The sequence below is a fragment of the Primulina huaijiensis genome, unplaced genomic scaffold (assembly GCF_012295235.1).
Source record: "Primulina huaijiensis isolate GDHJ02 unplaced genomic scaffold, ASM1229523v2 scaffold3245, whole genome shotgun sequence".
Lineage (NCBI taxonomy): Eukaryota > Viridiplantae > Streptophyta > Magnoliopsida > Lamiales > Gesneriaceae > Primulina > Primulina huaijiensis.
Genome location: NW_027357612.1, coordinates 152,479 through 178,290, shown reverse-complemented (window position 1 = coordinate 178,290; position 25,812 = coordinate 152,479). Strand labels below are relative to the sequence as shown.

Here is a 25,812-nt window from a genome sequence, read left to right as displayed (position 1 = left end):
AAATAATAAGAATAAAATGAATAGGATGTGGTAGATGATAAGTACTAATGCTATATAAATTTTAGGGATTTATTTTGTCGAAATTGTGCTAAGTTTTTATTTTGTATTTTTGTAACGATCATGGACTATCCTGATCATGAGCTTCAAAGATCTTTTTTTCGTAAAAGTATTCCCTTTAAAACCACTATATGACGGGCTTTTATTTGAGTAATTACTCATAAAATATCTTCATCTCTGAAAAATGAGTTCGCCTCGTCTTCTTTAGCACCCGAACTTAAGGCCTCAAGTGTAAGTATTTAAATTCATAAAATTGGGTACCAATTGAATTAGTAGCTCAACTGTCACCCACTATCTTGAATCTAAATAGTTTTTTTGTTTTTTGTTTTTAACAATTATGAGTTATTCCGATCTTCGGTTCTTTCTAGGCATGTTATGCAAACGTGCTTCTTATGGGACTTTCTCCCTCACGAATGTGCCGTCAATAATAAAATATCTCACCTTGGAAAGTGGATCGTTGTATCGTATCTCATCATTAGAAAGTGAATTTTTTCGCCTCCTCCCAACATTCGAAAATGATTATTTTTTAAAAATGAAGTTTCCCTAAATTTATTTCCACAAATATTTCATATATTTGAGTATTTTAACCAGACATAAAAATATTATTTAAAAAAAATATTTTACCAAAGTTTTTTTCCCCCTTCTATCTACGACTCGTTTGAGCCTCGGGAATTCGAGTTATTACCAACCGAAAATATAGGATCGGTCGGTAGTCATGGACTTTCTCTCCGCAAACCACGGCAGTACTGGAGCCTAGCTGAAAAGCTAAACCCATTAGGATACAGGACAAAAGAACCCACATTGCTGCAATTATTTTTATGGGGAAGACGGAGGATGAGCAGACTTTGCCAAGTACAGAGCTTGATGCTCAGGGTACAAACCCAAGTGAAGGGTACTGTAATTGGTGCTGTTTGAGTTGTAGGAGGGTTAAAAAGTTGGTGACTTTCAGATGTATTCTTGTTTTGGTGCTTTGTGTTGCGGTTCTTTTGTCTGCTGTCTTTTGGCTTCCATTTTTCCATTATGGATATCAGAAGGATCTGGATCTGAACTATGAAGGTTGATGTGGTTTTATATCTATTTTTCTTTCTAAAATCCTTGGTTTTTGACGGGATATTTGTTGGTTGGGGTGATAATGTATAGTGATCATCAGCATTTTATGGTACTAGGCTATATATCTTTCTGCCTGTGCGTTTTTTTTATTTGTTTGCTGTGATTGGTTCTTATATTTGGAGTTGGATCCCGGTTTTAGTGGGATTATCAACTCGCTGATTTTGGGGATTTACATGGTCTTTTAGTAGTTAAATTCTTGCATATTTTGGTAGTGGGTGCATTTTGAATTGAGGATTGGATAATTGATTGAATTTCTTCGATATCATTGATGTATTGGTGTTAATGAGAGAACAAGCTTTTTTTCTTAAAAAAATTTCGTTAAGATTATGGTCCACATTAAATATAATTGTGCTTAATGATGGAACATTTTCTATTTTTAACTGAATAATTACTTACTCTCCTTACCTGGCTTTTCATCTGCTGATATTTTCCATTTTTTGAGTTGAAATTTATTCGGATAACTATTAATCTATAATATAAGATTGCACCGCCACGCTGATGAAATAGTATGTATAATTGAAGTTTGGTCCTCCTTTTAATTCTCTAATGAACAAAGAATTACAGTTATTGAGGAATTTGTTAATTAGTTCTCTAGTAAAGTGGAAGTACAGTATGGCTGGATATAAACGGGGAGGAAAATTTTGTAGTTCAACCTAAATCAACTGGTTACATAACTTTTAGGGCAGAAATGTTTGATAAGTCCTTTGTTTGCAGCAGGCATCAAGCAACATGGAGCTGCTTGTAATTATCTTAGTTACCTGATTCTATATATGCAAGCTGCAAAGGTTGTTATTCATTTGAATTAAATTATTTGTTTATGCATTCCATTATTGATTTTCTACAGGTCATGACATAGTTGCAAGTTTTATGCTTAAGAAGGCTGCGTCTTTTCTCGAGGACTATATTACACTACTCGAGGATGATATTTTTGATGAGATGAGCTTTCCCACCACTAAAGTATTCCCTGAAGCTTTTGTTCCATTTTTTTAATCATCATGGTGGTTTTTTTTTTTTAATCATTTGTGGGGGCTGCTATATCATGTACTGGGGCATCTAGGGAAAACATATTATAGCGGACCTGTCAAAGTATGTAAACCGTGAACATCTTACCATGATAAACCATTCATCGCGTCATAACCTGCTAACAATTTTGTTCTCTAAATCTGTTATCTGTTCGCATGTCATGACCTTTAAAACGATGTTTAGTAGTATATGTGCAAAAAACACTTGTTTATGGGGGTTCTTAGGTTGTGATCATACAGAATAGGCGAATCCAGGATCCCGAGATTAGGGAGGCCAAAAGTTTTAAGCAACTATTTTCAGAATTTTTTAGGGGTGCAACAATGCAATGTTAATAAAATGAAGAACAATTTTCGAATATTTTTCGAGTATTGGAGGAGGGGGAGGGGTTGCACTTTGGCTTTTATGTGGCTCGGGTACGACAATGTGCAAGTCAACATGAATTGGTATTAGAGTGAATGTCATGTTCTTTGTTCTCATGGGTTACACTTAAAACTGGTCTGTATTTTAAATAATTTGAGTCTTATCAAACCTATCAGTCGTAACTTTTTGTAGTACAACAATGTTTGATCTTATATAGTTCATCAATCGCTTCATATGTTATATGTTTCTGTCTGGTTATGTATGCATTAAATTATCCTTTTTGTTTACTGAATCGGGACTCAGTTTCCTTTCTATGGCAGGTAGAAATAATATCATTAGAATCATCTGCAGGGTCAGACTTAACAAAGGTTGTGTTTGCTGTTGAATCTGATGTGACTACCCAAAGTTTAATTAAAGACTCTTTTGTGTATTTAATTATACGGCAATCGTTCCTTAATTTGACAAATGCATCTTTGTTCGGGGAACCTTTTTCTTTCGAGGTGCTCAAATTCAGAGGTGGGATAACTGTGAGTCCTGAACAGAAGGCATTTCTTATGCAAAGAGTTCAGATTCTGTTCAACTTCACCTTGAATTTCTCCATGGATCAAATACTTAGTGAGTTCGATGAACTTAGTAGCCAATTGAAGAGTGGCTTGCAACTGGATCCATATGAGGTATGCACACATTATTTTTTACCTTTCTTATATTTATAGTTTCGCGCTTTTTGGTATTTTAATTTTAGAATATAATTTCGGACTGAGCGTTTGTCGCTTTACAAAAAGTTATAGTAGACAGTAATAGTAGGTAGTAGCAATGCAACTCTAATATTTTGAACCATCGTCAGCCCAAACGCACATGTCCATTGTTCTCATAGCAGGAGTCATTGTTGCACCCAACAATTCTTCTAATAATTGCAATCTTTGTGATAAATGAGAATCAGATCCATGAATTTAGCTCTGATGTCAATTGTAGGCCTTTCCGTTTTACGAAAAACTATAGCTGGTGGCAACGGTGCAACCTTAATATTTTACACTGTACAACAAGTTAGACTTTACGTTTCGATTGCTCTCCTAGCAAAGACAATTATTGCACCTTAATTTATAAGTTACCTATGCATTTCTCTTCATGTCACACACCCTGAAATACGTATACGAATGGAGCTAGGCATCTGTTACTCATGCTATAAATTCAAGACCAAGCTCGTTTTATGGAGTTGGTCCGACTTCGATTCAAAACTTGAAAGCTAATGTATCTTGAGCTCGTGTTTGCCTCGAATTATTATTCAAATTTTATCTCGTCATAGTCAGCTTTATATCAGGTTCTAACTAGTTAAAGCTCGAATATAGCTGTCTGTACCTTGATAGGTCATTAAATGATATTTACAAAACATTCATGACTAAATTAAAGTTTCCAAACGGTTCATGAGGTATCAAACTAACTTGTGGCTCTCATGTCCTAATTTGGCTTGAGCACAATAAGTTTGAGTATAAGTACAATATTATTCCAGCTAGAATGGAAGCTCGGGGTGTCTGTTCAATTTGTTTGTACTTTTGTACCACTATTTAAACCTTTTCTTGATAATATCAAAAAATTATGTGCAAAAGTTAAAGGAAATCTCACGGCTAATATTTTTTTTCATCCTTTCAGAACTTGTATATCAAGCTGACTAATCTTAAAGGTTCATCAGTAGCTCCACCCACTACAGTCCAATCACAAGTTCTCCTTGCTGTTGGTGTTAATCCCTCAAACTCAAGGTTAAAGCAGTTGGCTCAAACTATTACCAGTTCACATAAGAAAAACCTTGGCCTGAATAACACAGTATTTGGTCGTGTTAAGCAAGTTCAACTTTCATCCACATTGCAGCATTCCCTTGGCGGTGATGGAAGTGTTTCATCGCCATCCCCTTCTCCATCTCCGTCTCTGCCTCCTATGTCACAATCCCACCACCGCCACCACCATGTTGCCAGTCTTGCTCCTATTATGTCACCGTCACAGCCTCCGGCGAACAGGGGATCTGTAAATAGGAAAAAATCACGGACTTCTACATCTGTTCCTGTACCTGCACCTGCACCAGGAAAGAATTTAGCATCCAATCCTCCGTCTTGTCATTTCGGTTACAATAATAGGTCTCCCCGGAAACGCGATGAACATTATCATTTGACTCCTTCCTCACCACCAATTCATGCACCGAATCCTGCTCTATCACTGCCAAAACAGAATGATCCTTTGACTCCTAAAAGTTCTCAAGTTTCTGCCCCAAGCCCATCGCCAAATGTTGCTTATGTTCATAGTCTGCCCCCATCGAAGATTGATCTGCATGCAAGACCTCCAGATGTAATGCCATTAGTTTCACCCTTGCCTGAACCATGTAAGTATATACTTTCCTTTCAAAAGTTTTATGAACATATGCAAAGCTATTGTTTTCCTATTTCTTTATTACAAATATCGAAAAGGAAATTTTAATGTTACGTATTGGCATGATCTCTCATGAATTTGACGCACCTTGGCACGAGAGGCTAGGAGTGGCTTTGTATATGTAGGTTTTCAGTATGCGAATAGTGGTTTGTAGATCATTGAATTTTTTGTTGTATGCTCTAGGAAAATATTATATCTCTAGAGTATAAGGTGCTTATAAGATGCTTACAGTAACTTTAAAGTGGTTTTCTTATAGAACTTTCTTTAAGAAAGCTGATAAATTCAATATGGATGTTTGATTGGGTTTTATAGTTTTAAAGGCGTTTAAAGAAGCAGAATTGAACGTGTAATGATGAATTTTTTTTCCTTTTTTGCTTTCTGTTTATGTAATAAACTTATCGTTGTATAATTGTATATTTCACGGTAATATTTATTTTCTTCGTTTTTGATAGCGTGTAATCCTATATATGCAGCTTCTGCAGCTATCTTCTCCTTCAATATGTGGGTTTTACCGCTTTTCATATTACCTGCGTTGCATTTATAGCAGCAGAAAGTAAGAAAGAAGCCGTTTTTCTTCTCAAGGCCATACTGTCTGAAATTAACCATGGAACTGCCCCCTGGAACATCGTCTCCTAAAAAAATGAGCAGTGCAGACTGGAAGAATTTTGCTGGTGGGGCGGTGCTGAAATGGCATGTCCCTGTATAGAGTACTTGTCCATTTTCTTTCCCTCGTGTAAATATTTGATACCACCATTTATACCAAGGTAAGTTGCTAAATGAATCAAGGTTCAGGCTGTCATAAGCCCGAAATGCCTATAATGACGGGCATTGCAATTTGCCACTGTGTTGTATACTATGTGTTTTATATGTACAAATTTTATAGGGGAAATGAACAAATGTAAAAGGGTTACCTTTTATTCATGTCCAATCGATCTGTTACGAGTAATGATTTTTGTATGAATTGTACTGTTTATTGCCAACTCATCCATCATTAATTTATTATTGTAATTTTTTTTCCAAAACTTGATGTATAATTTGTTCCTACCATACAAAACATAGATTCAGAGCAACTAAACTCCACCGGCCATGTGCATACGAGGCTTGAACAAAGTCCCATGTACGTCCATGTATTCGTGAGCCGATCGAGAACAGCTAACCTTCGACGAATAGGGCTTGAATTCAAACTTGTTTTCCCAAGAATAAGTGAAAGCAAGTGTAACCCCAGGGAGAATGGGCTGTCTTCTGTTGATCAGACAATAATCCCCAGATTTTGTGACCACCTCAGTGTTTAACGGCTCCACAGTTTGAAGTCCTTTGCACAATAATGTCACTTTAGACTGATTGCATGCAGGGCAAGAATTTGACACGGTCACATTCCACTGTGTTTGATCACCTACTGCCGATCCTGTTGCTTCTTGCTCGATTATCATGTTCCTCCAACCACATGGTGGTTGAACTCTTCTGCCTGATAAGAACACAACATAATTCTAGATTATATTTTCCACCCGGGAAGTTAACTTTTCCTTCTAAGATTTTGTGGGGCTAGCCACCACAACTTAGGTGAAATAACATAAACACGTTCTCTTTCGTAACACAACAAAAATCCCATCACGCCTTGTTGTAATTAAAAAGGGGAAAAAAATCGCAGGGCTGTTGAAATCATTTTTTTTTGCTGTACATGTTATATTAAAGATTAAAAAAAAAGATATAAAATTTGAGAATTTTCGACATACCCTGGCTCATAACCGCCACGAAGAAAATGGCCATAACAAGCTTGATTATGACTTCCATTGAAGACTATTATCTTGTTTTTTCTTTGGTTTTTTTAAAACGCAATGCACCTATTTATAAAAGTTGGAATATTTATTTCCATAAAATTTCTGGGCGAATCAGCTTTTCGAAAAATCTATATTCTTGTTTATTGCACAGAAAAAAATGGTAACAAATCCCAAGTCTAAAATCGGAAGGAAATCGAGATATTTTAAGTATTAACAAGTCCAAGAGAATATAAATTTCTCAGTAGGAAATTAATTTGTGTTCGATACCATATGATAGCAAAAAAAAATCTCATCTCTATGAAATAAAAATAATGTTTAAATTTCATATTTGTAATTTGTGATTCTAAAAAATCTATATCTATGCATATTTTGTCATATTTAGAAAGTTTCCGCAAAATATAATATACTATAAAAGAAAATATTTATCAGTATTAATATATTCACTTATCACATTAAATATTTGAATACAAATAAAAAATAAATATGTGATTCACTATGAATTCTTTTTAATTTATTTTTTAAAATTTGAATTTCAATTCGATATCTCTTGAAAATATAAACTTAAAATTTATTTATTATATTAAATCGATGAATAAAGCTAAAGGTACAACCAATATATCGTTACAGTGATATTTACAACCATTATATCGCGAGATTTTATTGTTATATCGCGAGATTTTGTATTCCATATATAGTGAAATTTTGACAAATTTAATTTTTGCATTGAATTTTTTGTGTTGTACAAATTGATGTACAAATATGGATGTACATGTACCATCACTCTAAATCGATAACATTTAAAATTTAAATATATTCATAGCATACAATACTAGTTGTACTTATTAAAATTAAATGCCCCAATGATCTAATCCCTCCGAAGTATGCGGTTTATTTTTAGTAATTGTCCATATGCCGTTTGGCTTATCAGAACATTGATAAGTGACATTGGGGCACAGACGCTAATAACTATAGGATGCGGAAATATTATACCAAAGTATCTAATTTGCAAATTATTCTAGCACAAGTTGCGAAAAACATAATTTTTGTATCATATCTTCGTTATTTACGGTTTTGATTATTTATGTTGTAAAATTTCAGTTTTAATCATATAAATTTTAATTTGTGATAATTTTAGTCATTGATGATATAACATTACAGAACTGCGTCAATGTTATATCAAAAAATGACTTAAATGGACAAAAAAGCAAAAATAATGAACAAAAACTGAAATTCGACAACATAATATATCATAAAAAACCAAAATTGCAAAAGCCCATAATCAAAAAAGGAAATAAAAAATACATCCAGGCAAATTAGTCATTTTACACTGATAAACAAAGATTACAAAACTGTCGGAAGAGTTGATAAAAGGTTATCTGGATGAAGAAAAGATTTTCACCATTTCCAAAATACAAACGTATAATAAAATGCTCTACAGTACAGCATAAGCTTATAACAATACAATTTTTATCTCGAAAAGGGAGAAAACTTAGGAAACTGGAAATGAAGCAATATCATTTTTCCACTTGCCATATCTTGAGCTAAAACTACCACCTCCCCTTTGCTCAGCAAACTCCTGAAACACTTCGCGAGCAGAAGCATCCCATGTTTTAGCCATTTCTTTAAGTGATATCGGGTGGTGCGAGCATTTTCTAAGTGACAAACTGAAAATGGACTTTGCCTTCATCCAGAGATCTTTCTCTTCTTCATCTCCACTGTGAGATGAAGCACACATATCAGACACACTTTTATGTCATGCTACGATAAAACTTTCATTTTCGATTGTGCAAGATTTATCCACCGGTCCAGTTGTTTTGAAATCGCAAATCCATACTCATTTACTCCATTATTTGAAAAACAGAGCGTCTTTAACACATTCTAGGAGTGCCATTAGCAATCATTAACACAAAAAATGCATGCCACATAAAACCTCGGTAACAAAAATGATGTATGATAATTGGTTTCTCACCTGAAGTCAAGAGGCAATGCTTCCGACACAACAGGAGAAGAATTTGGATAATCAGAAGTCACAATCAGTTCCAGAAGCAGAGTGGGAATCCTAACTTCACCAGCGAATCCTACTGGACTATAGCAGCACCTAATGAGGATTCCTTTATCAGCTTCAGCCCGGAAAACATCTTTCGTGTTTATCACATCCACCACAGATTCAATAAGCATCTGATTAATTTCCTGGATCTCTTGTAAGATAAGATTACTAGGCTGTGATGATACATTACAAAACTTTAGTTATTGGTTTACAAGATAATTTTTTTCAAAATTCTGCTCTCTAAGAAAATTTATTTTTGATTTGGCAGGTGAAAAATTATTAAGGATACCTCTTTTTTCAGCCTCTTCATCCGAGAATCCGCATTTAATTCCATTTCTGATATTGAATCATCAGAAACCATGGTGCTCAGTTGACGCTTCATCCTCGTCTCTACGCCAGTTCCATAAATCAGGCTGAAGTTCCCTTCTTCATGATTTCTTATATCATCAGATAGATCATGGACAAAGATCCTATCTGATTCACTGTGAGAGAGGCTTCTTGCTGTTCTGTCAGTTATATTCATGACAGCACTGATATCCCTTAATGAAGAATTTAGAGATTTGCTTGATACTGACTTCACCTTCAACACCAAACCAGAAAAATAAATTTCACCTAATAATATTTATGCATATACATGCATACATAAATAATTGTTTCACCATCCAAGTCTTTCATAAGTGAAAGTGTGTGCTGTTGGATATATCACGCAAACAGATATAAAATAGTGTACAAATTGGACAAACCACTTCAATCAGTCGCCTCAATGGGTATTCATTAGAACGTGACGGCTGATTGACAACTGGAGAAGTAGACTCTGCAAGCAAAGGAGACTTCAGTAATCCAGCTTCTTTAAGGGATTGATTTTGGTTTGTGCTTTTGAGCTGAGATAGAGGAGCAGGAATCTGATGGACTCTTCTCCTCTCTTCAAGTGACAATGAATGCATTCTTGAATGATTTTTCACAGAATCTACCGGTGCAGAAGAGGGAGTTAACGGAGTCAGAGGAGATGGAACAACTGGTGGCGAGGAAGTGGGTAGCAACTGTGTTGCAGAATTGGAAAAGGTGGATGATAAATCCTTTGGCTCAATATATGTGGAAGAGTGCTGTGAATTTTGGGGAGAACCAACATGAAATAAGGAAGAACTTGACTGATTTTGATTGAATCCTGAAATATAACCATACTTTAAATCATTGTTCAATTTTGGTACCATCTGATGCTTGTTTTTTCCAGAAACTGGCTGTTGTAATGGTTGCTTCGCATTTGGTATTTCCATTGCTTGATCATGCTGCAGAGGTGAAGTTGAAATTGATTTTTGAGTAATAGAGCTCACAGAAGAATCCAAGGAGTTGAAAATGTTCTTCGACGAGGCAACTCTTTGGTGTAGAGTAATCGTATCATTGCTGTGAGTGGCTCCACTTAAAGGATGGAGTAACATATTGCGAGCCATTTGCTCAACCACCCCTTTATTAAATCCTGAACCCATCAAGTTATATGTATTGGAGTTTGTTATAGACGAAGTGTCTCCTTTTCTGAGTCCAATGGAAGGGCCGACCTGAAATTTATTTGTCCCTTGCTGCCTCAAATACGGTGGCATTCCTTTACGTGTGCTGTTCAGGCACTGATTAGACATTTTGTACTGAAGAAAGTTCGGTCTTTGCTGCACCTGAGATGTTTTTAACATACCACCAGACATCTCAACAAGTTGCTGAGGGTGTTGTCGCAATGGGTGATTCTTGGCAATTGCTCGATCAAGTTGAGCCCTTACCTCATTAATCATACTATATACTCTCTCTTTTCCATAATTCATCATAAGATCCATTTTGGACAACTGTAGGAATCTTATTATTTTTTCTGAAAAAGTTCTATTCCTTTCATGTTTTGCCACTGACTCTGCGCTTGTTGCCTGCGTGAGAAATTCATACGTTCTAGCATCAGTATCAAATGTTAATGATAAAAGGATAACAAATGAATGCCGTGATGTGTAAACATAAAATAGACATGACTCAAACCTGATGCCTTAATTCTTGTGATCTCTCGAATAATTTGATCACGTCAGACATGTACATTTCCTTCATGAACTGAATCTGTTAGCAAAATTGCAACACATTATAGTTTTAGAGAAGACGAAAAGGCACAAATCTGAATTCCTCATTCTTCACAGACAAGAGAAAACTTCTTACGGAGAACTCAAACCATCCATTTAAAAATATATTCCATATTGATGCTACATGATAAAGAACTTACTTTAGGTAGTGATTAAAACAGTCAATTGATTTCATATGTAGTAATTTTACCTGCTGGAATGCTGGATCAACCCAATCGCTGGAATTTATCAACCCGACTTGAGCATTGTAGTTTAATAATCCTTTGAACAGACAAAAATTTTAAATTAGACAGAAATATTTGAATGAAGTAAATAAAAAATATCTAGAAGACATATAACAGGAAACATATTGACAAAACGGCGCCGAGTGTGACATACAACCAGAAGGTTACATACTGGAGAGTGGTTACCAAAAAGGGAAATAAGATTAACAAAAACAATCTTAGTTAAAAAGGAGTTAGGTTCAACATATTTTCATAGCTAGTCCGAGAATTATTTCGATCATGTTATTTAAGACACGGATCTGATCATCTTTCCCTAATACACAAATCCAATGCTAGTAAGAATTTATCAATTATCTGATGAAAAAATTTGTTCTTTTTATACTTAGGTATCATCGATTTGGAGAGGATGAAAACCAACCATCAGCATTATTTGTGATGAGATAACAAGAACTATTATGTTCCTGATTCTCTTTCACTTTTCAACTCTCATAGTTTTACTTATTTGTCTAAATGAAACACTCATGCATTTAAAATGTGATGATTTAAAAAGTACAGCTCGAATATATTAATTATTCTTCTAAACAATATGTGATCCATATGTATGAGTTGTGAACATACCTTGTGAAGATCCAACATGAATTGGTTGTGATTGCTTTGCTGACATCTTCGGATCAATGGCCATCACATTCTGAGAATGAAGAAAAGTAGTTCTCTGTAACTCCGTTTGCAACTGCATTTTTTGAGGCAGCTGCATTATTTGCTTATGTGACGTTGATTGATCAGAGTGTTGAACCCCATTGAATGATTCTTGATTGTTCATCATAAAGGAACTTGACTGATTTCCAATTTTATGTTGTTGTCGCGGCATTCCGAAAGTGGGGCTTTCTTTCTGCTAAAATACAGATAAAATTTTATGGCTTCATGTATCAATATTAGGAAATGCATCAATGCTATGTCTCTTTCAAGAAGTGCAAGATATGCGTTATGAAATACTTCACAAACTAAGTCCGATTGGCGTGAACCCTGCATTCCATTTGGGGACAATCCAATGAATTTTGGGAGGGAAACACTCGCATTTTTAGAAAAAAATCTACAAGTAAAATCTGAATTTTTTTGTTTGAGATGGACAGCAGCAAGGCTAAATATAAATCTGAAGGAAAGAGTGGGTGTTTGGCTCCTTCAAATCACCCCTTCAAATGAAAAGGCAATTAAAATTTTGAATTTTGGATGTGAAATTTTGAAAAAACTGCAAGTTTTGCTATCAAAATTTATTCAATATCTCCACCTCTATCATCTCTTCCCATCTCGTTCCGACTCTCCCAAATTCCTGGACCTGTCCCTAGTGTCCAAGTTATGATATAACAATTTAAAGATGCAACGAAAAAGATACATAGATGTTAGTGGGAACCATAAGTACATGTATTGGCTGCTGTTGCGATCGATTACTGAAATGGGAATTAGAATGCAAGGCCGATGATTGGACATTCAATCGATTTGTTGGCTGCATAAGGAGTTGATGCTGAAATTGATGGCGCTGATGGACTTGAGAGACCACGTTGCATGAAGTCTGAGTCTTGGAGAAATCAGAGTATTTGGTGGTTAAAATACTTGGAATATTTTGCCTGACTTGGGTAATCGAGCTGCCTGTAAATACATAAGCATAAAAATTCCAGTTCTACAATAATGTTTTTCTCTTAATAGATTCAACTTCTCGTTCAATGAACCAAATTGTCTTGCTGCGAAGTTTTGTGCTGACATGCAATGAAGAGTAACTTACTACATTTGCAGCATGCTGAGGCCATAGAAATTAGATAATGAAATATAGTCTTCTTGAGATGCTTTTGCAAAGATAAAACTACATACGTGTTAAAACCTTATAAATTTTCATCTAATACATCTATGGGACATCTCAGAAGAAAATTTTGTTAAAAACAGCATACGTATAGAGGATCATTCTAGCTAGCCTCTATGCATAGTTCTAGAGATACCTGAAGTAGAAACCATCGGCTTCGAGTTCTGGCACACGCTAGGTAAGACAATTGACTGCAGATAATGAACAAACCAATCGTAAAAAACCTCGAGCATTATATTACTATAGTAACATATACCAATGAAGAATTCATCATCAAAAGATGTTTTATTACTGTATCTCTAACTTTTGCAAATGCAAATGTCTACTACGATTATTCACAATGAAGTAAAAAAGCACAACCAACAATATTTTAAAACTTCTTTTAGTTCAAAAATAGAAAAATTCGTTATCTTGATTCTAACATCACATATATAGGATATTGATTCTAACTTATATATTCTAACTTGTATAGGATATTGATAGGTGTTATTATATATTCGCGTTAAATTATTAGTTAATAGCAAGTGAATTTGTGTTTCGTGAACTGTAATTACAAAAGCAGCGAATGAGATAATTCTAGTGCTCAAGAAAGTTTTATGTTCGATGAATGGATCTTGTTTTAATTCAACAATTTTGATGGTTCCATATGATAATATTTCATGCTATTTAAACATTTAATATAGAAAATGTCTGATTTTTTAACAAAATCAAAGTAACAAACCAAGGTGTAAACAAATAAAAAGAAGGCAATAACTTTAATATACTCCAAATGACCTCACCATGCAGATCAAACTAAATGCCAAAATTTAGAGGAACATTGGAGAAGGAAGCTTACAGAAGTTGCAGCAATTTGATGGCTTTTCTCCAACAACACAGACTTGTTTTCCTGACTAAAATTATTTACATTTGGGGATGGCAATAACATTCCAGCTTGCCCCATCCTGCACGAAAATCGTCATTATGAGAACTCTAAATCATTTCCATTGTTTCCAACTTGAAGCTCACTTAATGATAAAATAGGTCTCAACACAATTTAAATGAAATTGAAAAGAACTATTTTGCAAAATTTGATTGCAATCTACTTCCCACATAAAGTTAAATTTAATTCCACTATTAAGGCATGTAGTATATTCTTTAATTGACATGCTAACTGACTTGAATTAGCTAACTAGTCGACCATGACGTCATATTTAAGCACAGAATTAGAGCTGCTGTAGATTTCAAGGAACGTCAAACATGACAATATCATGTCTTAATCTGCTGTCAAAGATGAAAAAGAAACAAATTATGATCGACAGCAAGTGTATTTTTTTTCCCAGCAATGCATCGGTCAGATTCCAAGTCCAAAAGAAAAAGACTATGCCAAATTGTTTCCTACATTCTTTGCACAATATCGAAGTACTCGTGTATTGAAATCTACATTGAAATATGTTAAAATCAAATTAATGAATATCTGAATATCCCCATCTTGACAAAAAGAAACAAGTGCATAAATTGTTTGTAGTAAAAGGACTGTTCCTTGTGACGCCCCCAAGACCTTAGAGGTTTTGGGTTCGAATCCCACCAGCTGCGTGGGATGTTAGTTAGTCAGGTAAATCATTACTATCATTATATAAAAAAAACTGTTATCGTTACGTATTAACATTCCAAAAAAGGAAAAAAAACAAATAGAGTAATTGGTTAGATGAAATGAGAAAATTATCCGTTCACAAATAGGAGCTAAATACGCAAATAATTATCTGATAAAAAATTAAAACTGTCAAAGATAAGCAGAAAGCAACTAAATACGTAAGTAAGAGTAGATCTTTACCAGGATTACATTCCAAAACGATAGAAAACTACAAATTACGTTTCTCATTCTGCAATCTTGCACAAGAATACCATAAGATATTAAGAGGAAATTAATTAATTAATTTCAACCAAAACCAAGGATTCAGACTTCCAAAAACCTTAACATATATAAGACATATCTCTTGTAAGCAACCGAAAAATGCACTCTCAATTTCCCAATCTATTGATTTGCTCTTGTTCGATAGGAAAATGTCGAAAAACAACCCAAAACTCAGGTTAAGAATCATTAAAAACCTAGAAAATTAACATAAAATCAAGGGGAGTTGAGAGACTTATGCATGCAATATAAATATCTTCCTTTTAACAAATCAACATCAGATCAACAAAGAACCAGCAAAATCAAATTACTGCGAGTGAAGCGTCATTTTAAGGAAAAAATTAAGTGGAAAAAAAATTAAATAGACGACGTGGAGTGATGCTAATAATAATTACTGAAATCAAGATTCATGAGATTGAGGTAATCATCAAAGATTTAGATGGCGAAAAATTACCCGAATTCGGTGGCATCATCAGCCTCATCATTGGGTAAGAGTTCTTTCATCCACTCATCCAAGTTGAAGCTTGGTTCAGTTTCAGCTGACGATTTTCCGTTTCCGTCATCCATCAGATAAAACTTGAACAAAATCCCGCTAAAATAACTTTCCCTGTTCAGTACTTCGTCACCTTCAAAATTTGAAAAAATGAACAAAGACAGATGGGTCGAAGCATTGGCGCTAAATCAAGCGAGGAAACCCTAGCTAGTCGGATCCCAGATGGGAAAGTCACAGAGCCGACACTTGATCGGTGTACACACACTCGAAAGGCAAAAAAAAACAAGACAGAGAGATCGACACGTATTAATACAACACAAATACGTATAATTACATGCGCGCATGTATCTCAATCTCAGTGTGTGTATGCATGTATATTCCTTACAATGCAGATTTTGACGATGATGCAATAAAACCCAAATAGTTATTTCTGGTCTTTTGCAAGAAAGAGAGAGAATCAACGGTTTCAAGAAAGGAAACTTGTAGAGTAGGAAAACGTTACGCCATGAATTAACCTTTAAATAGCTCATTCACACGGGCATGGTTGCTTGGGCTTCCGGATTAAATTATATTCCGGCAATTTTCCAAATCCAAACCCTTTTTTTCTTTTTTGGTAGTACTAATGTTTCTCTTTTATTATTTATGGAAAAACAATATTAAAGGAAATATATAAATTTGTTGAAGTTGCAATTTTTTTCATAATTTTATATCTTAATATATGATATTATAGGTTCGTTCATTTTGATTTCTTAACAAGGCTGGTAAACCAAATAACCTATAAATACCCCGCTTTTTATAACGTACATAAAATTATTAAAATAAAATAAATTACCAAAAAAATATTAAAGGAAATTTATAATTTTATTTTCCATTATTTCTTCATTTTCACAATTTTTGTCATCTATATATATTGTCTAAAATTGAAACATATAAACTAAAGTAACATTTTTTCTCATAATTTAATTAATATCTTACTCTTTCTACTATATGATATAAACTAAATAACCAGAAAATACCCCACGATTAGCTCAGAATCGATTATTCTTTGTAAAAAAACAATTATATAAACACACAAGTATTTCATATATTTGAGTATTTTAACTAGACATAAAAATATTATTTACAAAAATATTTTACCAATATATACCTCCAGAAACATAAACAAGATTCTGCTACTTCTGTTTTTGAACTAGTTAATCACGTTTATATTTTTGTAATTTCTTAATCCTTCCTATGTCACAGCTGGTTTTTTTTTTACTATTTATTATCGATATTATATATGCCTTCACTATTTCAGTGATCTATTTTATCAAATATATTTCAAAATCAATTAATTTTAAATATCTTTATATATTATTAACTTAATTTATAACAACAAAATTTTTGCATTTGAATTTTAAATTTTATTGTAATTTATTTTATTATTCTAAAACATAAAACACATTAAAAAAATTCCACTTGTTAATGTTCATTTCAGTCATCCAACAACAAAAAGTATTTTTGATTATTTTCCTAAGCATACACTCTTTTGGTTTCTTACAAGAAATATTTTGAATTTCGAACATATAGATAATTATTTATTTGTCTATGAGAAAAAAAAAAATTTTGAAAAAAACACTTGTTTCATGCAACAACTATAAACGTAAAAAAAAAATGAAAGAAGAAATAAAAATATTAAAGTTTACGGACATTCAGTATATGCATGTAAGGAGTATATGATTCCAGAAATATTATTATTTTTATTTAAAAAATTAAGATAGATATATTTTTACAAATGACAGAAAAATAATCAAGTAATTGAACAAACTGAGCACTTAAATCCTATCACCTCAAATCATTCCAAAAAAAAAAAAAAACCTATGACCTCAAATCAAGTAATGTAAAAAGGGAAAAAAAAAAAGTAGCAGTTAGTATGAGCAAATTAAGCAGAGAAAAAAAATTAAAACCATGTAGCGTGATTAACTCACAGTTGGGNAGAGTTCTTTCATCCACTCATCCAAGTTGAAGCTTGGTTCAGTTTCAGCTGACGATTTTCCGTTTCCGTCATCCATCAGATAAAACTTGAACAAAATCCCGCTAAAATAACTTTCCCTGTTCAGTACTTCGTCACCTTCAAAATTTGAAAAAATGAACAAAGACAGATGGGTCGAAGCATTGGCGCTAAATCAAGCGAGGAAACCCTAGCTAGTCGGATCCCAGATGGGAAAGTCACAGAGCCGACACTTGATCGGTGTACACACACTCGAAAGGCAAAAAAAAACAAGACAGAGAGATCGACACGTATTAATACAACACAAATACGTATAATTACATGCGCGCATGTATCTCAATCTCAGTGTGTGTATGCATGTATATTCCTTACAATGCAGATTTTGACGATGATGCAATAAAACCCAAATAGTTATTTCTGGTCTTTTGCAAGAAAGAGAGAGAATCAACGGTTTCAAGAAAGGAAACTTGTAGAGTAGGAAAACGTTACGCCATGAATTAACCTTTAAATAGCTCATTCACACGGGCATGGTTGCTTGGGCTTCCGGATTAAATTATATTCCGGCAATTTTCCAAATCCAAACCCTTTTTTTCTTTTTTGGTAGTACTAATGTTTCTCTTTTATTATTTATGGAAAAACAATATTAAAGGAAATATATAAATTTGTTGAAGTTGCAATTTTTTTCATAATTTTATATCTTAATATATGATATTATAGGTTCGTTCATTTTGATTTCTTAACAAGGCTGGTAAACCAAATAACCTATAAATACCCCGCTTTTTATAACGTACATAAAATTATTAAAATAAAATAAATTACCAAAAAAATATTAAAGGAAATTTATAATTTTATTTTCCATTATTTCTTCATTTTCACAATTTTTGTCATCTATATATATTGTCTAAAATTGAAACATATAAACTAAAGTAACATTTTTTCTCATAATTTAATTAATATCTTACTCTTTCTACTATATGATATAAACTAAATAACCAGAAAATACCCCACGATTAGCTCAGAATCGATTATTCTTTGTAAAAAAACAATTATATAAACACACAAGTATTTCATATATTTGAGTATTTTAACTAGACATAAAAATATTATTTACAAAAATATTTTACCAATATATACCTCCAGAAACATAAACAAGATTCTGCTACTTCTGTTTTTGAACTAGTTAATCACGTTTATATTTTTGTAATTTCTTAATCCTTCCTATGTCACAGCTGGTTTTTTTTTTACTATTTATTATCGATATTATATATGCCTTCACTATTTCAGTGATCTATTTTATCAAATATATTTCAAAATCAATTAATTTTAAATATCTTTATATATTATTAACTTAATTTATAACAACAAAATTTTTGCATTTGAATTTTAAATTTTATTGTAATTTATTTTATTATTCTAAAACATAAAACACATTAAAAAAATTCCACTTGTTAATGTTCATTTCAGTCATCCAACAACAAAAAGTATTTTTGATTATTTTCCTAAGCATACACTCTTTTGGTTTCTTACAAGAAATATTTTGAATTTCGAACATATAGATAATTATTTATTTGTCTATGAGAAAAAAAAAATTTTGAAAAAAACACTTGTTTCATGCAACAACTATAAACGTAAAAAAAAATGAAAGAAGAAATAAAAATATTAAAGTTTACGGACATTCAGTATATGCATGTAAGGAGTATATGATTCCAGAAATATTATTATTTTTATTTAAAAAATTAAGATAGATATATTTTTACAAATGACAGAAAAATAATCAAGTAATTGAACAAACTGAGCACTTAAATCCTATCACCTCAAATCATTCCAAATAAAAAAAAAACCTATGACCTCAAATCAAGTAATGTAAAAAGGAGAAAAAAAGTAGCAGTTAGTATGAGCAAATTAAGCAAAGAAAAAAAATTAAAATCATGTAGCGTGATTAACTCACAGTTGGAGAAACCAAGCAGAAAAAGTACGATAAAAAGCCACTCAGTCCACCACCAGTCATTGTTCTGATCTGCTCATCTTACATCAAAAATTGGAGAAAGATATATATTTATAAATGTGGCCTTTACTGTTATATATGTAGAAATGGAATAAAATGTTAACCATTGGTTATGTGTGTGTGTGTGTATATATATATATAATCCACATGTTCAATGTACAAAATCAGATTGTGTAAAACCCATTAGGGATTCTTTAAACTATAATAATATCACGACAATTGTCAGATAACTAGTGACACTCGAATGCAATACTTACTTATAATTATTAGCTGTATATGATGAGATATTAATTGATTACATATTTTTATTATTCAAATTCTATAAAAGACTAGAATTATAAACTATTATGTTATTCATATGTATTGATTTATTGTCTATATTTCAAATACCGTTAACATTTTATATCGCGAGTCAAAGGATACTAATGAATATTAAAAATATCTGAGTACCTGCAATAAAAATTTTTTAAAAAAAAATCTAGAATGCCCATTAAAAATCGATAGTGTTGATCAAAATCTTTATGTATGTATAAGTAGGCCAAATTCTAAAATCTATCGCCATTGAATCTCAATTAAAAATATTAAGATTTTACGTGCAATTTCTCTAAAATTTTATGTTTCATACGACAAACCCTACTTAAAATTTTAAACCCAAAGATTTCAAATACTAGCCAGAGCAGCAAACGACACAAGTCCTAGCTACATATCTAATTAATAAAATAATAAACAAAAACTATTGGAACAGCATATACGGTACACCAATTAATCCATTGTATTTCAGATTACACGAATTAATAAAATGGATATCATCTATTAGAAAGTTTAGGATTATTGTGGCTACATACTTACACAAGAACATAACTCATGACAAAGCTTGTCCCGCATCAATAGTAATATATCATCATAAAAAACTAGTACAAATTCTTCAAAATCAACAACCAAAGTTCATTCTTTTCCAAGATTTTACACGAATAAAAAGTAATATTGCTGCTAGTAAATCCTCTCTGCTGTAGACACTGGACGTAAGAAAACGACGACGATAACCGTAATATTATCTTAGCTGCCTCGTGCTGCAGCTTCAGTAGCCAATCTCTTTGCGCACATTCCGACGTCTTTCACCGTGTCTCCGATGATGCTTACAACGTCTGTGTTGCTTACAACATCCCACAGCCCATCACTGGGCATCACCTGAAAATTAATCTTAGAATAGAAAAGAAAAATGATGTAAATATTTACCTAGAGAGGATCTAAAAAATTAAAAGGATATTTTCTGGATTTATGCTATGAATTAAGAACTATTTTTCCAAAAAGCTCGAGTTCACAAAGGTGGCTAATAACAGCTTTTATACTTTAATTCACCTCTGAAGTCTGTAGAAGAACATAACACATGCACCCAAAATTAATTATAGTGCCCATTACTCGGATCTTAGCCAACAAATAAATATCTGAACTCCAGAGTTTAGACAATATATTATATACACACCGTATATCTATTGCAAATGGTTTCCCAAATAAATATGACTTGCTATATATTCATCTTCAGCCGGATAGTAAAGTTTCATCAACCTCAGGTTCTGCAGTTACATAAGGCTTTAGATCATCATCACCAATGGATCGTGTAACCTGATAAAAGAACGTCATGATAAAACGCAAACATTATAGAGATGAAATGCAAATATCTATATTTTGTCGGTCTATCAAAAAATTTGTAACACTAACTTAGCTCAAGTGAATTACCTGGAGAGCGGCGAGACCAACCCTCCATGTATCTAGCTGCCATTTAACCTCACCACCTGCACTAATGACACACTCTCTCTCTTCAAGACAACTTGAAACATGGTCCTACTATATTGAGGCCGTCAAGTAAAAAATAAAAAACTATAACGCTTTGCAGTGTGAAATAGTTAAAATAGCTGAACCTAACATAAAATACCAAGTCCAGGTCAAGACCATATTATACCTGAGACAAAAGCATGAGACCAAGAAATTGATAAATCTTGCAACAAGAAAACATTCATTCCTCTTCCCTCAATTTTCAACCAGAAAGGCAGCTTTTATCTCTTGAATAGACATTCTCTAACTTTATTTTCTTGATCTATTTATTCTTATTCTCGAAAGAATAGAAAACAATTAATCAAGAGTTGATAATTCCTAGGGTTTGCATCGATGTCAGTAGAAAGTGGATTTACATATACCTCGATGACCATAAAAAATCCCAAAAAAAAAATGGATATCCTTTTCATTGCAGAAATTGGGTATTAAAAAAAGTGCAACCTCCATGGTTTCCCCTCTTCCAAAAGCTGAGAAAGAACCCCAAGATAGAACTGGATGGTAGGCGGAAGAATCATTTGAAGAGTGAAACCACGTGCCCAGAACATTTTGAGAAGTAAACAAATCACTTGGTGAAAACACTTTGCCATGGGTCAACCAGTTAATTGGTTCTTGATAACTTTTAACAGTTGTTTCATGGGTATGCCCACAAGACATACGAGAGTTAACAAAGGCATCTTGTTCATTCACTACTTTTTTGCATCCAAGCATTAGATCAAGTTCTGAAACTATGCCATTGAAAGAGGGCCTCTTTTGAGGGTCTGCATCCCAACATTTCTGTATTAAAGAGGTTAACTTGGTTGAAGCACTGGACTCAGGAGTAGCTAGAACAGGTCGCAAGCCTTCAGAAACCACAGCAGCTGTAAGTTGCTGCTCAGTGTAGTTCATTTCCAAGACTGTATGGGCCTGCCACCAGCGTGTTAAATATAATAAGCCCAAAAGATCAATAATGACCAAGCAATATAAAAATTTATACTCGAAACACCAATTAAAAAAGGAAATAAAATGCACTGTGTATGTTTTACACGAACTCGGCATTTTTAAGTATTATTTAACTTGAGCTAGATTTTCAGATTACCAAGTTATATGATTTTGTTTTGTATCAAGAAGTTCCATGGCAAGGGCCAACTCAAGGGGATACAAGATAAAAAGATTCTTAACAAACTAGAAGCTGATAGTGGTGGATTTTGCAGTAAATATAGGGTAAAAAATGCAAAATATCACCATTACTATACAGGCATCATCAATTTTGACATTGACGTTTTCTCATGAAGTTTCGAGACTTCCTAGATGCCCTTAGTTTTTCATGGTAGATACAAGAACAATAAAATAAGATCTTATAATACTCTGACTCCTGGTCGGAGACCTAGCTCTATACTTTACAACAGCTCAGGCAATAGACGCCTGGCACAATTTCAAAGCTATTACAGAGTACGCCATTATTAAATGAAGTCAACTTATCCTTTCTATACAAGTTTTAACTGACACCATGTTTCGTAAAAGGAGTATGCAAAAAAAAGGAAAAGATGAACTTTGACTTAATTTCTCCACCTTCCACCACATTAATTTCCCTTTTCACTACTGCTCTTGATACACAACAGCAAGAAAATAATAGAATAAATCAACAAATCGGTAATTTGTATCTCCGCTCGAAGATCAGTATATGGGACTACACCAGTAAAAAGCTGACTGCAACATATAGAGGTTCAAGTTTACACAGAATGTGGGAACAGATAAAGAGCTAAAATTACATTTCAGGAATAAATTAAAAGAAATAAATTTGTTCACAATTAACGCAGATATATCTTACAGTTTTTTTCATTGTTTCTTCATGCTTAAAATTCATTCCTAAAACATAGTTTGGCTACAAGAAACAAAAGCCAACCACAGAGTCTTGATATTGAGGGACTGCCTGTCAAGGCTCTAACAGATTTCTTTTTGTAACCATTTGGCAACTGCAATAGAATAATTCACCCTTATCTCAGAACTTCAAAAAAATTCACTTTCAGAAGCCAAACACGTAATTTTTACCTCATAACCTTTTAACCCCCACCAACTAAACATCTACTTCTCAATAACATAATTAAAATTGACAAAGCAAAAAGTGAGACCGATTTCGTAAAAGCGTCAGTAGCACAAAAAGCAAGGCAATAGTCAATCCCAACCATCAGTAGCCTCTTGAATTGGCCAATAGTTATGGTAACTCAAGCTCAGCGTGAATTCTAATTCTAATAATACAAAAATGCAACAGATTAGATTTCAAACTAATTTTTAAAGCAATTTTGATTTCAAGATTGGTAAAATATTTTTTTTAAACATACGCTCCAAATTATCATTGCAAGGAATTAGCCTAGCATGAGAATGACATTAGCTTTTCATCAACTGAAAATATAGTAAGTCGTTGAAAAGTTCTTTCTTGATTGCAAATGTGGAAGAAAATTCTTGTCAAGCTGCACAGAACACAGCGTGCAACATGCAGGTAAAAGACTAAAGTTTACAGAAAATTAGTCTTTATACTGAAAATTCAGATGTGTAGTAGTGTTATAAGTTTGGATCATGCATCAAGAAATCATTGAAGACATTACGAGAATATTTGCTGGTTTCACATCCCGATGCACAATCCCAAGGTTATGAAGATATTGTAGGGCTTTTGCTGGAAACAGAAAACAAAGGAGCTGTCATTTTGACCATTCAAATCCATATTCATCTAACACTTGAAAAGGTCAAAAGAGGAGGGAGGAGAAGAAAATATTAGAACACTAAATAGATAGTTCAGCAACCAGCCAGTCAACTTATCAAAGTAGCTTTCCAGAATGGCTTAAAAGAGGAGATAGAACATAACCAACACAGATCTCCGGTGAACCTTATTTCATATCTAATTGTTCAGAAAAACACTTACAATTCTGAAGCACGTCATCCATTCCCATGCTACTTTGTCATCTCATATGTTACACATTCATCAAAAACATACATTTTCATCTACTGAATTTGGTATGCAAAACACTAAGTCGTAGAAATTTATGGCAATTTTGAGAAGAAAATCAAATTAGTAGCGGAAATTCAGTTACTTTTGGCAAACAACATGAAACTGACATTATGATGAAATTTCAGATTAAGAAAAATGCATCATAAAAAGGAGTAAATTCAGAGAAGTTATCATGCAAATCAGCAAGAATCGTGATTGACAGAATAAGAATCTGATATGCATATCCATTTTTATGGTGGGCACTGCATATGATTGAACTAATTTGGCTGGCGTATGCTTTTACCAAGTTTAGTTGTCATGCACACGTGCAAGAGTTTCAAAATACGAAAATATTCAAATTTCCACTTTGCTGATTGACGCTGCAAGGTACTTTGAATATAAAAAATATATGAAGTGTTAACCATGATAGAACAAAGAACTTGGGACATGTAATACTGAAGCACCAAATATAATACAAAATACAAAGCATCTGCCATATATATCATAGTTAAGATGATGTACAATCATGACATCAATTTCAGAGATAGTTGATGTTCCCCACTTTAAGCATCGAATATACCAAGAAATTTATTGACACACCACCTACTACCGTTCAATCAATCAAGGTTCATCAGAGACAAGTGTCTATACCTAAATAATGCTTGGACTCCATTCTTCAACGTGCAGTTTCTGGGATAGATTTCCAGCCAGAACTCCAAGAAAAACATGTAGTTTGGGGGCCTTGCATGAGCACTTTAATATTCCTGGATGATCTAACTTGCTTCAGCAATCATATTCCAAAAAAAATTATAGAGCACCAAAAATCATTGTTTGTAAATACATTTGAATATTACATGATAGTGACATATACTATCAAATTCACTCTACACAAATGATTCTAATCTCATCAACGTGTCTGCTCACACAGATGCGCAATTATCTGTTGATGTTGCTAAAATCGGTGATGGTACCTGGGAGGTCGGATCTTTGCTTAGAGAGCTCGGATCAAACTTTGGAACGATGGCTGGGAGCTCGGATCTTCAGTTGGGAGCTCGGATCAGACTCTCGAAATCTGGAAACACAAACAAGAACGTTAGAAGGGGGCCGGAAGGCTGTTCCGGCGTAGCCCCTCCGACGCTCAAGTCAGAGAATAGAAAATTGAGAGAGTAATGTGTGTGCTAAGAGAATGTGAATATCTGAATGAATAAATAATGAACGAAACCTGGTATTTATAGGAGAACAATAGAGTCCTGATTTTGGTAGATTTAGATCCTCAGAATCTTGCAAGATTTGGTTAGATTCTGTGAAAGATTCGGTCATATCTTCTAGATTTCGTTTATATTTTTGTGGGTTCTTGCTGAGATGTGAAAACGCCGCCTATTTTCCTGGGAGGTCGGCTCGGGAGGTCGGCCAATCATATCCGGTCGACTCGATCGGACTACAAATGAGGTCAGCTCGGGAACTCTTGGGAGCTCGGCCGTGGAGCTCGACATGGGAGCTCGGCCATATTTTTTAAGCCTCGCTTATGGGTATTTGGGAGGTCGGCTTGGATGACCTCCCGGATGAGGTCCCGGCCTGCAGCTGGCTTGGCACGAGTTCCTGGTCACCTGGCCTTCAACTGTCTGGGCCACCGAGAGTAGGCCGAGGCCATCCCCGACCCTGGGGTATCA

At 33.7% G+C, this 25,812-nt stretch overlaps 4 protein-coding genes and 2 long non-coding RNA genes across 13 annotated transcripts in view; 2 read left to right on the top strand and 4 right to left on the bottom strand.

The window, feature by feature from the left end:
* Positions 1-691: 691 nt before the first annotated feature.
* Positions 692-5,939, top strand: LOC140968162 (uncharacterized). Its single transcript, XM_073429028.1, has 5 exons — positions 692-1,113; positions 2,012-2,124; positions 2,871-3,224; positions 4,198-4,918; positions 5,439-5,939. The coding sequence occupies exons 1-5, from the start codon at positions 876-878 to the stop codon at positions 5,507-5,509; spliced, it is 1,497 nt and encodes a 498-aa protein (XP_073285129.1). The 5' UTR covers positions 692-875; the 3' UTR covers positions 5,510-5,939.
* A 96-nt stretch (positions 5,940-6,035) lies between these two features.
* Positions 6,036-6,756, bottom strand: LOC140968076 (TPD1 protein homolog 1-like). The gene is made up of 2 exons (XM_073428918.1): positions 6,699-6,756; positions 6,036-6,430 (listed from the first exon to the last, which is right to left on the bottom strand). The coding sequence occupies exons 1-2, from the start codon at positions 6,754-6,756 to the stop codon at positions 6,036-6,038; spliced, it is 453 nt and encodes a 150-aa protein (XP_073285019.1).
* Positions 6,757-8,052: 1,296 nt separating this feature from the next.
* On the bottom strand, positions 8,053-15,809 carry LOC140968155 (mediator of RNA polymerase II transcription subunit 15a-like). Of its 2 annotated transcripts, none has more exons than XM_073429017.1 (11): positions 15,314-15,809; positions 13,807-13,912; positions 13,108-13,162; positions 12,537-12,763; positions 11,738-12,011; positions 11,086-11,156; positions 10,801-10,875; positions 9,534-10,694; positions 9,080-9,370; positions 8,713-8,963; positions 8,053-8,458 (listed from the first exon to the last, which is right to left on the bottom strand). In XM_073429017.1, the coding sequence occupies exons 1-11, from the start codon at positions 15,424-15,426 to the stop codon at positions 8,233-8,235; spliced, it is 2,850 nt and encodes a 949-aa protein (XP_073285118.1). In that variant the 5' UTR covers positions 15,427-15,809; the 3' UTR covers positions 8,053-8,232. The 2 variants fall into 2 exon arrangements, with proteins under 2 accessions (XP_073285118.1, XP_073285119.1); XM_073429018.1 differs by having other exon boundaries at positions 11,738-12,008.
* Positions 15,810-20,123: 4,314 nt separating this feature from the next.
* On the bottom strand, positions 20,124-23,078 carry LOC140968113 (protein kinase and PP2C-like domain-containing protein). Of its 7 annotated transcripts, XM_073428963.1 has the most exons (6): positions 22,988-23,078; positions 22,818-22,866; positions 21,543-22,086; positions 21,085-21,140; positions 20,914-20,970; positions 20,125-20,535 (listed from the first exon to the last, which is right to left on the bottom strand). In XM_073428963.1, exons 3-6 carry the CDS (start codon positions 22,063-22,065, stop codon positions 20,404-20,406), a joined length of 768 nt encoding a protein of 255 aa, XP_073285064.1. In that variant the 5' UTR covers positions 22,066-22,086; positions 22,818-22,866; positions 22,988-23,078; the 3' UTR covers positions 20,125-20,403. The 7 variants fall into 7 exon arrangements, 3 of the variants coding, with proteins under 3 accessions (XP_073285062.1, XP_073285064.1, XP_073285063.1); XM_073428961.1 differs by lacking the exons at positions 22,818-22,866; positions 22,988-23,078 and having other exon boundaries at positions 20,124-20,535; positions 21,543-22,759; XM_073428962.1 differs by lacking the exons at positions 22,818-22,866; positions 22,988-23,078 and having other exon boundaries at positions 20,394-20,535; positions 20,874-20,970; positions 21,543-22,755.
* Positions 22,748-23,493, top strand: LOC140968115 (uncharacterized). Its single transcript, XR_012173706.1, has 2 exons — positions 22,748-22,854; positions 22,977-23,493. It is a non-coding gene; the product is annotated as an uncharacterized lncRNA (long non-coding RNA).
* A 179-nt stretch (positions 23,494-23,672) lies between these two features.
* LOC140968114 (uncharacterized) overlaps positions 23,673-25,812 on the bottom strand; it is a 13,988-nt gene continuing 11,848 nt past the window's right edge. The window contains exons 4-5 of the long non-coding RNA XR_012173705.1: positions 24,794-24,906; positions 23,673-23,830 (exon numbers count right to left, since the gene is read on the bottom strand). This is a non-coding gene — a long non-coding RNA (uncharacterized lncRNA). The remainder of the gene's footprint in view (positions 23,831-24,793; positions 24,907-25,812) is intronic.

What these genes read in the sequence shown, in the direction of transcription:
- LOC140968076 (XM_073428918.1), bottom strand. Translation starts at nt 6,756, where the DNA reads ATGGAAGTCATAATCAAGCTTGTTATGGCCATTTTCTTCGTGGCGGTT. An exon ending in CGTGGCGGTTATGAGCCAGG is followed by an intron (nt 6,431 to 6,698) that starts GTATGTCGAAAA and finishes TGTTCTTATCAG; the next exon opens with GCAGAAGAGTTCAACCACCA.
- LOC140968155 (XM_073429017.1), bottom strand. Translation starts at nt 15,426, where the DNA reads ATGGATGACGGAAACGGAAAATCGTCAGCTGAAACTGAACCAAGCTTC. An exon ending in GCCGATGGTTTCTACTTCAG is followed by an intron (nt 12,764 to 13,107) that starts GTATCTCTAGAA and finishes ATGTATTTACAG; the next exon opens with GCAGCTCGATTACCCAAGTC. An exon ending in TGAAGAGGCTGAAAAAAGAG is followed by an intron (nt 8,964 to 9,079) that starts GTATCCTTAATA and finishes GTATCATCACAG; the next exon opens with CCTAGTAATCTTATCTTACA.
- LOC140968113 (XM_073428961.1), bottom strand. Translation starts at nt 22,215, where the DNA reads ATGCCGAGTTCGTGTAAAACATACACAGTGCATTTTATTTCCTTTTTT. An exon ending in GATTTTTTATGGTCATCGAG is followed by an intron (nt 21,141 to 21,542) that starts GTATATGTAAAT and finishes TCATTAGTGCAG; the next exon opens with GTGGTGAGGTTAAATGGCAG. An exon ending in ATGTAACTGCAGAACCTGAG is followed by an intron (nt 20,536 to 20,913) that starts GTTGATGAAACT and finishes ATTAATTTTCAG; the next exon opens with GTGATGCCCAGTGATGGGCT.
- LOC140968162 (XM_073429028.1), top strand. Translation starts at nt 876, where the DNA reads ATGGGGAAGACGGAGGATGAGCAGACTTTGCCAAGTACAGAGCTTGAT. An exon ending in TGAGCTTTCCCACCACTAAA is followed by an intron (nt 2,125 to 2,870) that starts GTATTCCCTGAA and finishes TTTCTATGGCAG; the next exon opens with GTAGAAATAATATCATTAGA. An exon ending in TGCAACTGGATCCATATGAG is followed by an intron (nt 3,225 to 4,197) that starts GTATGCACACAT and finishes TCATCCTTTCAG; the next exon opens with AACTTGTATATCAAGCTGAC.